Raw genomic sequence first — 16,502 nt, 5'->3', positions numbered from 1 at the left:
GATGGTGATAGTGATGGTGATAGTGATCATGCATATATGACCTCTGACCCCTGAGAAGGCCAGAAGCAGGCCAGAGAGGCCCTCAGAGCCCAGACAGCCGGCGGTCATCACAGAGCCCGGATCCAAGCGGCTCCCGCAGGCAGACGCCCACGCTCCGGTTCAGAAACGGGGCAGAGGAAAGCCCCGGACGGGGACCCCAGCGGTCCCAGGGCCCGGGCCCCGCGGAGCCACGGCCGGCAGGAGCCGGTCCACCCCGGTCGCTGGACGCCCGAGGCGGGCAGAGCCGAGAGCCCAAGGCCCAAGAGCCGACCCCCCACACAGGCGGAGGGCCATGACCCACCTGGGAGAACCGGCCCACACGGGCGGCTGCCCATCCCAGGCCAGTACCCCCCCAGCGCTCCGGCCACGCACCCGGAGATCGAGGGCATCATCACCCCCCCCCCCCCCCCCCCCCCCCCCCCTCCACCCCCCGACCCACCCCTCCCACCCTGTGCTCTCCCACCTCACTCCCCCCCACCCCAACCCAACACTTACACACACCCACTCACGCTGACACAGACACACACACACAGACACACACACACACACACACACACGTGTGTATTTATATCCTCGTGGGGACCTTCCATTGACTCCCATTCATTTGTAGCCCCTAACCCTAACCCTTACCCTAACCCTAACCCAGACCACAACAAAGCCTAACCCTAAAGAAATGTTTTTGCACTTTTACTTTTTTTCAGTAACAACAACATGGTCAAGAAAACACTGTTTCCCCTCACTAGGACCGGAAAAAGGGCCCCACAAGGCACATCGTGCCAGGGTTTCCTATCCTTGTGGGGACATTTGACCCCACAAGGATAGAAAAACAAGCGCGCGCACATACACGAACACAGAGCTGCAGTCTTGTCAAATTTGGTAGAAGTTAACTTTGCACTTGCAGCATGTTTTGGCAGTGTGACCTTCCTTCAGAATGTTGTCTTTCTATGACAAAATTTAAACCCAATAACATCAACGACAATAACATTACAACATAAGATAATAACATTGAGTCCTGCCTTCTATTCAGTCCCAAGAGGAATCTGTACAAATATGAGTGTGTTGAGAAAGTGTCTTGATTGTGAGCTTTGTTTACTCGTCTTCTTGCTCTGACCTGCTGTTTCTGTAGGAGTTTGTTGCTTAAATCCCGTTCTTGAGGATGCAGTCTGATAGGAGCTGAACTAGGCGGTTCCAGATTCCAGATTCCATTTACAGTAAACTGCTTCGTTTCCCGTCTCTTGTCAGGTGATTCCCAGTAAATCCTTTGCACAATTCTTTTGCTGGTTCTGGCATGCAGGCTTGCCGACAGGGGGGGACAAACAGGTCTGTTGTCCCGGGCCCAGGGTTGGGGGGTCGGCTCACGGCTCCCGACGCAGCATGCAGGCACCGCCTCCCCATCCCCTGGTCCAACACCGCGCCGCACTCCGCTGTGTAGGAATGGTGCTAAACAAATAAACTTATCTTGATCAAGACACTGAACCTCAAACATAGACGGACCTTGAAAAGCAGCTGCCTCCATTGATGTGGATGAATGATTAAACAAGTGAATGTAACTGAAATTGCAAATTACTTTGGAAGCTGTTACATCAGTGGGAATTTTAAGTGAACACAATTTAAAAAGTCTATATTTGACACATGAATCTGTATTTCCACTGAAGTAAATAAAAATGCACCTTTGCAGAGAAATGTAAAAAAGAGTCAAACACTCAGACATTGAAACTCCTTTATTGTTGCTTAATACACTCACAGCCAAGTGATAAAAAACATGCAGATGTTGTCTGAGAAGCAAAAAACAAATAAAAAGATCCGGCAAGCTCTAGAATTTACCGAAATAGAACAGAGGCATGCATGTTGTATGTAATGAATTAAAGTCCACAGACACTGTGAGTCAACAGTTTCTACACATTTAGAACCCTAACCCTTCACCAGTCAATAGCTGTTGATCCCACTGAAAAAAAAAATTACAATCTGAAAGGTTCATCCAGGCTTTCTGTTCCATTACTCTTCAGTGCTCATTCTACGGATCATATATTCTTTCATTTAAAGGCTTCATCAATTTTGAAACAATCACACCAAAGACAACTGCAAGTAAACCCCAAGTAAAAAAAAAAAAAAAATCAAACACTTGTGACAAAGAAGCTTCTTTATTGTTGCTTAATTCACTCACAGCCAAGTGATAAAAAATCATCCTCGATATTGTTTGAAAGCAAAAAAAAAAAGAAGTCTAACTGACTTTAGAATATAGAACAATAGAATAAATGCATGCATGTTGTATATAATGAATTAAAGTCAACAGTTTATACACATTTGGAATCATCACTGAAGTTATGACATATTTTATTGTCTTTTCTCAAGCATTGAGGACTAAAGTGTGATTTCTGATCAGTTCAGACCTGCAACAATAAACACACAGATCAAATGAAAGCCTCACTGGTCAATAGATATTGATCCCATTAAAAAAATTACAATCTGAAAGGTTCATCCAGGTTTTCTATTTCATTACTTCTTCGGTGCTCATTCTGTGGATCATACATTCTTCCATATAAAGACTTCATCAGTTTTAAACCGATCACACCAAAGACAATTGCAGTGAACCCCCTTACAAGGCGCATCCCCCATCTGCACATAGAAGATAAGCATCGGTAACGTTTCAGCCGCCACTTAAAGACCCTCCTTTTAGCCTGCTCTCTGATCACTTCCTCCACCATGTTTTCTGAAGACTCTCTGATCTGCTTTTGCTCTCTTTGGATTTCACTCTCCACCTGCTGAAGCCTGTTATTGGTGTAGTAACTGCCACTGTGAGTGTTCACAATCTGGTCTATGCTCTTGAGCAGCTCTGCCACCTGGAACTGGTTGCTTCTGTACTCATCCTGCTGGGTTTGCTTCCAGTATTTGTTATCAAAGACGTGGCAGCGCCCTCCACACTTCCTCACCAGCTCACTCAGAGCCTTGCTCTCAGCAACAAACTCTTAGTGTGAGTGAATGGTTGGTGGTGGTGGTCAGAGGGGCCGATGGTGCAGATTGGCAGCCTCGCTTCCGTCAGTCTACCCCAAGGCAGCTGTGGCTGCAATAGTAGCTTACCACCACTCAGTATGGAGTGAATAAATAATGCAATGTAAAGCATCTTTGAATGTCCAGAAAAGCGCTATATAAAACCAATGCATTATTACAATTATTTTATTTTAATCATTTTAATTGGGAGCGCTAAATTGCGCAACCCAATAGTTGGGTGAGGAATAACCCAACATTGTAGTTAGCATAACCCAACTTTTGGGTTAAATAAGTCAACCCAAAATTGAGTTAAAAAAACAACCCAACCTGTTGGGTTAAAATAACCCAAAAAAGGGGTTTGTCCTTTTCGGAACCAGCAGTTCGGTTAAAATTGGGTTGTTTTTTAACCCAACTGTTTTTAGTGTGCAGTTTTCGATATCTTCAAGAACCCAAATGAACCCATACTCAGAAGTATCCACTTATCCCCACTGTTAATTGATCAAATATTAATGCATTGAAGGTCAGAAAACTTAACATTGTTTTATAATGACTTAAAAGTCCTCAACTCATCCTATACTTAAGTTTTATTTTCACTGTACTGAGACAGTGTAATTTTGACAAAACCTTGGATTTTCTTCCTTTTTTCCATGATTAAAGCATTCCAAAAGTTGTTACTTGAAAAAAATGTTTTGCTGAAAACAAAGAAAAACTAATCATGTATCTGCAATTAAAAACATATGATTCCAAAATATATCTGTGAATCAAGTTTTTTTGTATGTTGAGATTTCTTTTCTCTGTTCTGTCTTTCACTTCAGCCTTTGACTTTTCTCTTTATGTTTATTAATTCAGACATTGTCTCGGCTGTATTCGATTCGACCTGTTCAACTGAATCTGTTCCAAAGAGTTCATATCCTGCAGGACGTCTGATGTCCCTCTGCAACATATGGAAAAGCTCTCATGGCTGCAACAGCTCCATGAGCTGCTCATTTTATAATGAAAAGTAAAACGACTTTATGTGCTGCTAAAAGCACTGCTGGTACACCTCCCAACGACTTTTTTTAATTCAGTGTGCAAGCGTCCCACACACTTTTCTTTGCCTCCTCTCTGGATCCGGTCCGCTTGGTCTCTTCTCTGATATTTCTCTCCACTGCTTGCAGCAATTCATTGTTGTAGCAGCCTCCTCCGTTTTGCTCCACCATTTCATTGATCGTGTTGAGCAGCTGTCTGATCTGGAACTGGTTGTTTCTGTAAGGATCTTGCTGGTTGTTGTTCCAGTATTTATTATCAACAACATGACAGCGGCCACCACATTTATCTGAAAGCTCTTTCAGATCTTTGTTTTCACTGACAAACTCTTTGATTTTCCTGCCCTCAGCAAGCTGGTCACCATGAGTGAAGACCAGTACAGCATATTTAAAAACCTTTTTCGAAAATAGATTTTTTATTTTTGTAATAATCTGCTTCTCATGCTCATTGAATTTCTCCACTTTGAGGACAATGAGAAAAGCATGCGGTCCAGGTGAGCACTCTAACATACTATTCATTATCTCAGATTTGAGATCTGCTTCATCTCTGCGGTTGTCAAGTAAACCAGGAGTATCAACCACTGTGATTTCGCCATTTCTTTTGGTGGCTGCCTGACATTTACTTGTTCCAGAATATGCAGAACCATCCACCTCAAACACTTTTTCTTCGATCAAGGCGTTGCCAAACTGGCTTTTTCCTGTTCCGATTTTTCCCAGCAGGATGACTCTGAGAGGTGCTGCTAGAAGAAAATAACAAACTGACATCAGTTTTCATAAAGATGTGGATAATTATTTCATACATTTGCTTTATTACAAAACGTGTTTCCAATCAGAAATTTCAACATATGAATCAGTCACGTTTGTTAACTTCCATCCTCTTTTCTACAATGTATTACCTGTGTGGACTCTCTGAAATTATTATCATAAAGCATGATAGTTTGCTTTATGCTTCTGTTCATGAAGAAGAAGAACTGGATTTATTTGTCATGTGTACAATGGTGGTGATAACAGCTGGGATGAGAAATGATTTTCACTTCACCAACAGAATATCTTTGAAATGTTAATGTAACAATATTGTGTGTGTTTTAAATGTTTTTGTACATAGGCTATCATTATAATTGTGAGTTTATTTTGTGTATGTTTATTTTATACATACCTGGGAGTTTTGCCTCCAAGTCAGTGTAGTGATCCCCACGTTAAGACTGTATCCCTACGTGCATGTTAAAATGTGACAACCCCCTTTTATATCTGGGGTTCCCACGTGTTTAATCTCCCCTTTTGATTCTTATCTCCATGGGAGAGGTAAGCGGTCCTGTACTCGGGGGGTAAATTTCTGTTTTAGCCTCGACCAGTTCTACTTTTAGAATGCCGTAAAGTGAGACATGTCTGTGTTAGGGTGACCACCCGTCCCGCGTAGCGTGTGCGCGTACAGCATTTGAAGCCCATTTCACACGTCCTGCAAATTGAGACCATGTCCCGCATAATCAATGCTTGCTCTAAAAGCTTGCTCACCGCACTCGCACCCCTCAGTGAACAACTGTGGTCAAGCCAGCCGGGGCTCTGACAAATACAGCCAAGTGAGTCGACACGTTGTTTAGCTCATTGTCCAAAAAGGTTCATTGGTCTTCCAAGTTATAATCCAAAACAAAGGTTCATTTCAAAAGACCAGGGAGGTATTTTGTTATTTACCTGACAGTTTCGGCAGCTGTCAGCTGTCTTCTTCAGAGAAGACTCTCTGAAGAAGACAGCTGACAGCTGCCGAAATTTTGAGTTCAATTTTGAGTTGTTGTGTGTAAAAGATGACAGCTGAGTTGGAGTTGTGTTCACATTTTGCTGCCAGTGAGTACAATTTTGCAAAAATGTTGTGAAATGTGTTTAGTGACTGAAAATGTGTCTAAGGTTTTGCAAAAAAGAGCAGATGGGTTTTGCAAATTGAGCATAGGACCTGAACAGTATTTAAGTTTTTGCTGAAAGAGAGTTTGATTCGAAAAATGAGTTTAGGCCACTGAGAGTTTGGTTCAGGCAATGGGGTTTAGTGTTTTAGCAATTGTGAAAAACTGTAATATACCATGTAAAGTGGTATCTGCTGGAACTTGGGATACCGGTATCAGTGAGTGAGTCTTCCCGCCAGGTGGGGGCGCCGCCACGCTGGGTGGTGTCCCACATTGTCCCTCAGAATCATACCCCTTGTCTCCCATTGGGCTCATTAGCAGGTGGTCACCCTAGTCTGTGTCGTTTTGTGTAGGGGCATGTTTATGTGGAGTCAAGTGGCTGGAGGATTTCATTTTATTCCCAACTGTTCAGGTATGCTGTGATCTGTCTTACAGTTTTTTTCGATTGCTAAAACACAAAAAGGAAAAATTAGGCACAATTTTCACAACCTTTACTTCTGTTGCCAATCACTTGACTCAATTTGTTACTACTTTAGATTTTCTTATCATATTAGAACTCTAACTTTGCTTTTTTACACTCTGATGTCAATTTCACGTCACCTTGTTGTCAAAACACAGCACACAAGTTTCAGGATTGCACACACTTCTCACATAAAATCTCAAAGCATCGATCCACAACACACAAATGTCAAAATGTCTACACTTTCGTCCCACTGCTTCAGTCAATGGAGGAGGCTTGTGGAGATGTGGGCTTTGAGGCAGAGCCGGCCCGGGCTTGTTATGCGCCCCAGACAAGTCCGAGTGCCGCCGCCCCCCCCCCTCAATTCAGTGGGAGGGGAGACAGAGAGAGGGGCTCACACCGGGGGCGTTACCAGGGGGTCAGGGGTGGTCCCCCCCCCCCAATAAGCTTTTGGCTGAACACTACCAAGCATGAACAGAACATAGACCGACAAAACATCACAAAATTTCAGACAAAACATTTTATTTTTAAATATTTCCCCCCACCCACCATTCAAGCATAAGCATCATGGGGCATCATGCCTCCATTTTCTGTCTGGCCAGAGGGCCTCATCAACATCGCAGGCGGTGTCCTCAAGGTACAAGCAGTGCTGGAAGAACCGCCGAGAGTGCTGCATGAAGCCCTAACAGGCCTCAAAGCAAGGCCGACTCTGGGTATCGGTGAACTAGGCGGCCGCCTCGGGCACAGTGCACAGGGGCGCCGTACACGTGGGTACAGTGCCCACGCCTCAACTGATTGAAGCAGTGGGACAAAAGTTTAGAGATTTGCATATTTGTGTGTTGTGGGTTGATGCTTTGAGATTTTATGTGAGAAGTGTGTTGGGGCATTAATGGAAATATTAATGTGAAGGACCCAGAATAACCCGGAGTCACGTTGTCTGTGAAGTACTGTGTCTCTCCAGGAAGTAGGCATAACCCCCACCATGGCCGCATGGCGGTGGACGAAGAGGTGTCACTGCGCCCAACAGGATGCCACCGCCATCCTGTTTCACAAACCTCAGACACAGCAGACTTCAAACCTTTTCTCAGACAAAGAGGTGACTTCTCCCAGCAGGGGCCACCACCAGGTCTGCCTTCACAGAGACAAGATGGCTGCCCCGCCGTTCCCATGTGCTCAGAAGAAAAGAACCCCCATCATAAAATGGCTGCTCACATCCCCCCCACAGCGGGAGGAAAACCTAAGGGTGCAATACCACCTTCCCACCTCACGAGGGCGCTCGTGAGGGCTCTCGTGAGGCCCTCCCCAGAGCAGAGGAGGGAGGACCCAGATCACCATCTGATTGGCCAAGCAGACCCCGGGGGTGGGAGCTCCGCCTGCCAGTCAAATAGATGTCACCAGAGGCGCCATCTTCAGTTTCAGAAAAAGTTTCTGCATACACAGCACGTCTCTCCAACGGATTATACCCAGTACCGAACGGACCTACTGGCCGGGACTTTTTGGGACCATCCTTTCCTTCATCGGTGAAACCCCTTTTCCCAGTGGAGCAGAACGGCAGGGACTGCCCTGGAGCAGACCGAAGACACCAGCCGAACCGCACCGCTACAGCTCCTCTTCTCCTGCAGAGCCACGGCTCAGCTCTCTTCTGTTCTCCTCCTCCTGCAGCCGACCAACAGCCAACTGAGGACCCGGACAGGGGAACCGGACTCCTTTGTTCCTCCATGTGGACTCCCCCAGAAGAGCCATCTAGGTTCTTTTGGACACAACAGAACCCGATTGAGATCAGAGTGACGGCTTTGATCTCCCCACTGAAATCACCGTATTTTGCCGACTGCAACACAGACTGTGGCCAAAGCCGCGCCAAGCTTCCGCCACACGCCTGGCGGCCACACTCCTCGCCAGAACACCATAGGTGAGCTCTGGGCAGGCAGATAGATAGGAGTGTAATTCATGCATTGGCTTTTATTAATGAACGGACTGAAGCTGTTCATTATTGTGTGCCTATATCTTTCTTTCTTCACCTCTCTTCTCCTCGCACACGAGGAGCGCGAGCACGAGCTTCCCTCCTCACCTCCAACTCGCGAAACATCCGGCTGGCTGCCGCTTTGTGTATGCGGTGGCGTAGCTGGGATGTATTCCACATGGGTTTTCATATGTGTCAAAGGGGCCCGCATGTTTGGCACGCGGCATTGCACACAAGAATGAAGGACAGAAAAAAAGCAAAAAAAGTGCAGTAAGAAATAATAATAATAATAATAATTATAATAATAATAATAACAATAATATTGCACATGTTCTATCTAGGTCTTTTGAGTACAGGAACTACTTGTGCTACAGTTTAACTGCTACTAAGTAAATAAAATGTGCGGAAACGATCGTTCAGTTCTTCTCTTTTACTGAAAAAACGCTGCATCGCATCATTCAACATATTACCACATCCTGTCGGCTTTTTCTCACAACATGCAGAGACAGCCTGCACTTCAGGGGCCCTTCTTCTGTGGCGTCTGTGTAAAATAAGGTTGAACATGCAAACAGCCCACCTACTGGCATGAAGTGCAAATGCAGTCATGGCCCCATTAGGTTCCCGACGTGTCAGTGTAAATTATACGGGGAATTTCAAGTTGTGTCGCTGATATCCGCCGTCTGTTGGGGCCCCCCTATGTGTAGCGGCCCCTCTGGCCGGAGAGAAGGCAGCTGCTGCGCTCATTCTGCCTCGGATTTAAACAAACAAACAAACAAACAAAAATGCTGGATTTCACCACAAGAGGGCCCGTGGGTTTTCATAACCCACCAACCCTACTTAAATTACGCCTCTGGTAAGGAGGTAAGCTCATCTCTGCCTCTCCTCTGGTAACCCGAGCTTCGGAGATTCGAACCAGCGTGATAGACCTCTGTCGGGAGCATGCACGTGCATCGCTCGCCCGCTCGATTCTCCCCCCTCTCTCTTCCTCCTCCCCTCCATCTCCGTCTCGCGTGATCTCGTCTCACACCCCGTGCAGCAGATCCGCACACCGACCTCCGCCAGTCGGGAGACACCAGAACACACTCTCTCTCTCTCTCTCTCCTCTCATCTCTCTCTCTCTCTCTCCCCCCCCCCCCCCCCCCCCCCCCCCCCACTGTCCCTGCCGGGGAAGCTGGACTGGGACCGTCACCCCGCCCCTCACTCCCTTCGGGGAGCGCGACCCGGGACTCCGAGAGACGCGCCACTCCGCCTCCATTCACACACCACATGCACACACCCACAGCTCGCGGCTGGTCACCGGACAGAGCAGACCGAGCCCGAGTCTCACACACACTCACACACCGTACACGGAGCCACACACAGCCGGCCCCACCGGGCCACGCTCCGAACGAACGGGTTAACACCCCTCCTTGTGTGTCTCTAGACGCTCCCACGCACACACACACACACACCACACACACACACCACACACACACACGCACGCACGCACACATACACACGCACATTACTTGCAAGCTGAATATGTTCTGTTTTTGTTATTAGATGTGTTAATTAGTGATAGACATTGTTAATAAACGCTCATTGACTGAACTGGGCAATTCATTCTTGTGTTAACTTGTGTGACTAAGTTCCTGGTTGTATCAGCCTGTGCTCGATCTCACACCTTCTCTGATAATTTAACGGTTGTTTATCCAAAGATTAACAACCAGCTTAAATTAACTTTCCATCTTTGAGACTGAAAATTGGTAATGAATGTTCCTCTGACGAGGTGGTGCCCCGGAATTATAAATTAAATAACCCACAGGTTTATTTAATGCATAATTCACAACTTCCCTCAGCTCATTTTCTGTAATTAACCCATTCCCAGTAATTGGTAATTTGTGGAATTATTGATTAATTAATAACACCTTGTTAATCAATAATTTGATGGTAAATCAGTCTGTGGTCTACTCCATTCCCAAATAGCTGATTATTTAACATTATTAACGAATAAATAACCGTTTATTCTGATTAAAGGGGCACAGCACAGTTTTAGATATTAAACTATCAATTATTCACACCCACACACGTTTTCACCTTTGCCTGATGGGCAGCAAGAGCTATTTTTGCAAGATCGCAGTTGCTCCTATTTTCCTGTGCAGGGCACTGAAGGCAACATGAGTGATTTGGGTACAAATCGCTCTGAGCTTGACGTAATGCACGCTCCCACTGGTCTGGTAATCCTTAAAGGGACTGAAGGCAAGATTTGTGAAAAACTACACATGCATTTCCAGTTTATTCAATGCTAATGGGTCGTGAAGCATTAAAAACCTAATATAACAGGCCAATCCGCGTATCTGTCTGTTGCCTTATACAGGCTGTGTGCCAAATAATTTGTTGCTGTTCGGGGTCCGAATTTCCCGCGCAATCGTGGGGATGTGACGTAAACTGACGCTGTATGCGCGTTGCCGAACAGGAAGAACATGGCCGCCGTAGACAGGGACTAAAACACTGCTGGGATCAGGGGCGCGCAGTGTTGACAACTTGGTGACATTTCTCGTTAAATCTGGTGACCTTCCAAAGCCTCTTGGCGATTTTTTTTTTGTTAAAAGTGACCAGCGACAAATTTAGCGACTTTTTCTGGTGCTGTGGAGACGTGACAGGACGTCTCCGCTGTATTCAATGAGCAGCGGGTGCTGCGTGAGCCCCTGCCCCGTCCCAAAGCACTCACAGGCGGCCAGTCTCTCACGCAGCGCTCCCTGCTGCAGGCAGAGCAGAGAGGAGACCCACACCACCTCCGTCCACATTTCAATGAATTGCGCGTGCGCAAATACACCGCTGCTCACTTGCTGACAAACCAAGAATCAACAGAAGAAAGTTCATTTGTAGTTCTGTTTGTAGTTTCATTTGTCCGCTCTCCCAATAATATTATATATTTGCTCCCGATCTGTGAATCGAAGCACAAGCACCCCCCCGCCCGCCCCCCACCCCCCCCCCCCCCCCCCCCTTCATACAATCGGATAACTACATCCACTCAAAGCACCCAAAAAACACCAACAAGAAAAAAAGGACTTTATCAGCGTTATCTCGTGAGTTAAAAAAAAAAACAAAAAAAAAACGACCGAAGCCGTGCAGGCACTCGAATAAATATTGGATATGCGTTTGATTCATGGAGGGAACTTCAGCTGCATTTGGGAGTGAAAACGGATGCTGACAAAAAATCACATAATACTCACTGTGGTCTTGCAGTAAACCACGACATAGTAAACAGCATGAGCATCCCTGGTGCAGGGCTGTGAAGCCTGACATTCTGTAAAATGTTTGTGCGCACTCCCTTGTGCGCACTCCCTCGCCTTGGCTGGTGGCTGCAGTTACCCGCAGCGCCTATCGCGGCAGCACTGAGGTACATTTTGTAAAGTTGCCTGAAGTCCCTTTAAGTTTCATTTTGTCCGCCATTACTCCGCCAGATGCTTAGCAGCAACAACTGAGCAGTGCTGAGGATGGAGCTTCCAGAAAGTAAGAAAAGACTGGCTTCTAGCACTGCCACAACTCCAGCACAGACCCCATCAGGCAAAAGAAACTTACATTTACTGGAGCGCTGCTAAAAGAGCGAGGAAGGAGTTCCCCTCTTCTGTGCACGTACATGGGCACAAGCCACAGACACAAGCTTTTCACTAAGCTACAGTTACACCTAAGGCCTGCAGGGGTTGGTATTTCGCATAAAACGAGCAAACTGCGCTGTGCTCCTTTAATAACTAGAATTGGGCACTCAGAGAGCGCAGACCTCCGCCACAGCTCAAATCAGTCACCAACAACCACAAGAACACCATATATAATCAAACCACATTGTGATCGGGGGTGTGATCGGAGCAGAGCACTGCAGCGTGTCGTGCCTCCGTCTGTCGCCCTCTCTCCCTGTGTGTGTGTGTGTGTGTGTGTTTATCTGAAAAGGAAAACCGAAAATCAATATAATTTATGTTATTTTACTTCATTTTAATTTGAAAATTGAACGGATTCTCTCGTATTTTCCGTTCCCAACTTCCTGTGAGGTGCAATCTGCTCTGTCCAGCTTTACAACTGGTGGTGCACGGCGCTCGCGGAGAAAGTAGAGAGGAGCAGAGCGCCGCGGTCCATGGCGCGAGCCGCTATGCACACGCCGCTGTCCCCCGCATCTCCTGTATGAACCGTCAGATAGGTTAACAGGGGCGCCGATCTGACAGTCGGTGCGCGGCGCTTCCCACTTCCGCGTTGGAAGCAGCGCGTCCTGTATGATCCAGGCGTTTGTTGCCCCCTGTCGGCGGGCCTGCCCAACCATGTGAAAGACTCCCTATCTCTCAATGATAAAGAATCCTTTAAAAAATTCCTGGATCCAGACAGTGATCCGGATCATCACCAAAATTTTATCAATTCTAAGTTAGCCCAAGACCCACCTTTCCACAAAGTTTCATTGCAATCCGTCAATTACTTTATCCGGGATCTTGCTAACAAACCAACCAACAAACAAACCCACATGATTACATAACCTCCTGGCGGAGGTAATAATTGATGTTGGGTTAAATCAGTGGTTCTCAAACTGGGGGGGGGGGGGGGGGGGGGGGGGGGGGGGCAGTGCGGTACTGGGTGTGTGTGTGTGGGGGGGGGTTGTTGTTCCACCGACTAAAATAAAGTGTAATTGCACATCCACTCCAGTAGTTGGCAGTGGTGCTCTCATTGTCAGAGTGTGCGCAGCTCTACGTGCAGGTTTTTTTTTGCAATGAGGTGATGTGAAGCGCAGTAAACAAACCCTGAGACAACATGAAGACATTTTTAACAGGGATGAAAAGAAAGGCGGAGAGAGACGAAAATAGTGAGTCAAAAGAGAATTCTGGCTGAGTGTAGAGAGGCAGGATCCACTCTCAGGGCAGAGGTCTGTGGGCATTATGCTTCCTTTTGCAACATCTTACCCCTTAAACATTGGACGTCGTATGGACGTCCAGATCAAGTCCATATTGCGTCCGGTCCGTCCAAGACCAATTATAGACCTATTTTGGACGTCCAAAATAGGTGAGGTATTTGGATGTCTTATTATTACCCAATTTCGACGTCTAGATGACGTTGAAGATCTGGACTCTAAATTAGGACCAATGTCGACGTCTACATGCGGTTGAACATTCGAAAGTCGGGAAACTTTATGTTCCTTTATTAAAAATGTTTACCATCTGAACGAGATGGTGAATGACGTATTTGTATGAAATGGGTTTTGATGTATTTTATTTTTGTTTTATTTTGAAGGGCGACAGACAGGAAGTTCTGTGTCTGTGTTCACTTATTGGCTGCCATAATGTATATTAACTTGACTGCGTGAACCCCGAAGTGGAGGTGTGTCAGATGCGTACACTTTACTGCGAAAGCCACGGAGCCGGAGACGCTGCTGTCGGGCTAATTAAGTGTTTTTTCCCTTAATCGCTAGTCCAGCGGTTGTCGGGGAACCCTGATTCCTGTTTTGTGGACCGACGGTAGTCTGGAGCCACCTTGGACTGGCCGGTCACAGTCAGGGGTGAAAGTAAGATAAGATTCTTGCAGGAACTGTGCAACTCAAAAAAAAATGTTTTAGTTTGTGCGCAAAGCCTGCGAGCATCGTACAAGACAGATATTGATAAATCCTGCTCTTTTTTGACATCCTTGAAAGCATAATGCTTTTTTAATTGTTTGAATGTTTGTTAGAATGTTTAAATATAATACATATTGTGACGGCTGGCAGTGACCTCTTCACGATGGAGGCAATCGACAAGGACTGCTACTCTTAGCTCATTCAAAGCTTTTATTGTTGTAACAACTAATATACACGGGAGCATGTCACTCTCACCAAAACAATGCTGGCACAGAGGCCAAATCACTCTCACACCGACCCTTCTCACTGTTGGTCCACATAAAGTAAATGAAACTTAACAAGGAAAACACCGGAAAAACGGCATCAACACATAGAAAAACAATAACTTAACACACCGACAACAAACGAAGTACATTTTAACACATTTTAACACAAAATACATCTTGAAACGGCTCCCGAACAATCCCCTCCCATGATGCCTTGCGGCACCAAACAGTATGGCGGCCCCAGTGGCGCCTGCCGCCGCAACAATATATATAATATATACATATACAGTGTGTGTATATATATATTATATTATATATATATATATATATATATATATATATATATATATATATGTTGTTTTTAGTTAAATGTTTTTTTTTAACTTTTCTTTGCATTTTTTGACCTGTCCTGGTTGTCTCTTGAGACGGGGTCGGGGGGGGAGTGTCCTTACATCACCTAGGCAACCAGCCATCCAATGAAAGAACGCATTGAGTTTACCTCACTTCCACGTGTGCTTGTTTGCGGAAGGAATGATGCTGCTCGCATGAAAGAGAGATGGAGAATATTTTACGACGCGTGAACCCTCACAATTTATTACTTGTGGATTTATGCTTTGTTTATTTTGCAAAAATGACTACCCTGTTGTCTGCAAAAAACACACAACAGTGGACATTGGATTAACGTTACGCTACAGCGAGAGACTGCCGCTACAAGCTGCAACCTGTCACTGTAAGCGAGGACTCCAGTGCTCGTCAGGCGCATTAACCTTGTTCAACACGTCACAGAAGATGTAGTCTGGAGAGGAGTTTTATGTATTCATCAATTTACACTTATTTCGGTAAAATTGCTTGAAAAAAGAAAGGGCTCGCTTTATATGCATGAGTGAAAGTTGCTTTTCAGAGGCGTTCCGGGGCGTTCCTGTAGAAGAGGCCAGTATATTTCTTACCGGCACGGCGTTCCGGTGCGTTCCGGCTTACTTTCATCTATTGGTCACAGTCCCTTTTGAGGGCAATCAGCAACCATAGCAGCTGGCACAGCAGATCGGAGGAAGAGTTAGCTGCAGATTCATCACTGGTCTGGTATTTTGAGTACTGTGACGTTTTTGCAATAAAATCTGTTTAAAAAGAATTGGATTGTGATCGTAGTTTCCTGTACCTGTGAATTTTGCTGTACCTTGGCTTGTCAGGAGGTTGGATGTCGTCTTTATGCATTTCGAGTTAGCATCTGCTGGTGATTGATTCAAATGAAGTAATAGGAAAATAACCTTGGCAAGCATGTCACCTTCTGCAGTGGGACTTTATGCATAGTAAGCAGTATAAATAATAATAATTTACCACATGACAAAGTGTTTATGTGAATGTTAACCCCGCCTTGTATTTCTTTTTCTTGAGTCTGTTTGTTTTCATTGTCTCGTAAAGATAGAATTATGTCTATTAAAAGAGCCGCCCAAGCGGTTCAATTAGTTTCGTATTTTCATCAAATTGTGAACTTTGGAGAAACATAACAAACATTTTTAAAACCACCACTTGTTTCGTGTGAATTGCACTGTATTTCAGGAGAAGTAGTTTTCCGTAAAATAGTGGTCACCCTCCGTTTACTGATGAAATACTCTATAAACTAACAGCTCAACAGGTAAGGACTGAGGATCGCTTGAACAGTAAGTCGTGAGTTGAATCTCGTGTGTCACACTGTCTGTAATGAATTGCTGTAAAGACTGAAAGAATATGCCTGAAACTCGGAGCGCACACCCGGTGATTAGATTTTGGTCAATTTAAATTATACTTTCCCCTCTTTTTTATGGCCCTTGTCTGAAGGTCCTGGTGACGTCGATACCCGACGTCAAAATTACGTAAAAAAAAAAGACGTCATCTGGCGTTACATTCTGCACCTTGTGGGTACCTCGCTGGGACGTCCAACAATGACCTTAAAAGACGTTGATTCAACGTCTTTTTGCTCAGTGGTACCTTTGTGAAGCCAACCCTGCTTTGAGAAGCTGTGCACTGCAAAACGTGCTCATTGTAGCCATTAATCCTGGCTTCCTCATTTTGATAAAAAAAAGGGGAAAAATCAGCACAAATTGTTTTGTTTTATTTTTGTAGGTTAGAGTGTTTTATATATTGTGCTCCTGAGTTAATGTTGCTGAAGTGAATTTGAATTATTATTATTAAAGGTATAATACACGATTTTGATTTCCGGGTGGATCACCTAAATAATTGGTGGGTCTGTTTGTCAATCATTTCTGACGAGCTGCTTTCATAAGGCGGTTCTACGTGCTTGCGCCCAATCAGCTTCTCCTTTTGCG

At 45.4% G+C, this 16,502-nt stretch overlaps 1 protein-coding gene across 2 annotated transcripts in view; it reads right to left on the bottom strand.

Annotated features, from left to right (window-relative positions):
• Window positions 1–1,745: 1,745 nt before the first annotated feature.
• LOC115385309 (GTPase IMAP family member 4-like) overlaps window positions 1,746–16,502 on the bottom strand; it is a 36,717-nt gene continuing 21,960 nt past the window's right edge. The window contains exon 5 of one of the 2 annotated variants that reach the window (XM_030087286.1): window positions 1,746–4,792. In XM_030087286.1, the coding sequence (XP_029943146.1) occupies window positions 4,086–4,792 (707 nt within the window). In that variant the 3' untranslated portion in view covers window positions 1,746–4,085. The remainder of the gene's footprint in view (window positions 4,793–16,502) is intronic. The other variant, XM_030087287.1, reaches the window with a different exon arrangement.

This window comes from Salarias fasciatus, unplaced genomic scaffold, assembly GCF_902148845.1.
Source record: "Salarias fasciatus unplaced genomic scaffold, fSalaFa1.1, whole genome shotgun sequence".
NCBI lineage: Eukaryota > Metazoa > Chordata > Actinopteri > Blenniiformes > Blenniidae > Salarias > Salarias fasciatus.
The sequence above is the reverse complement of the archived record's forward strand: the minus strand, read 5'-3'. Positions and strand labels throughout refer to the sequence as shown.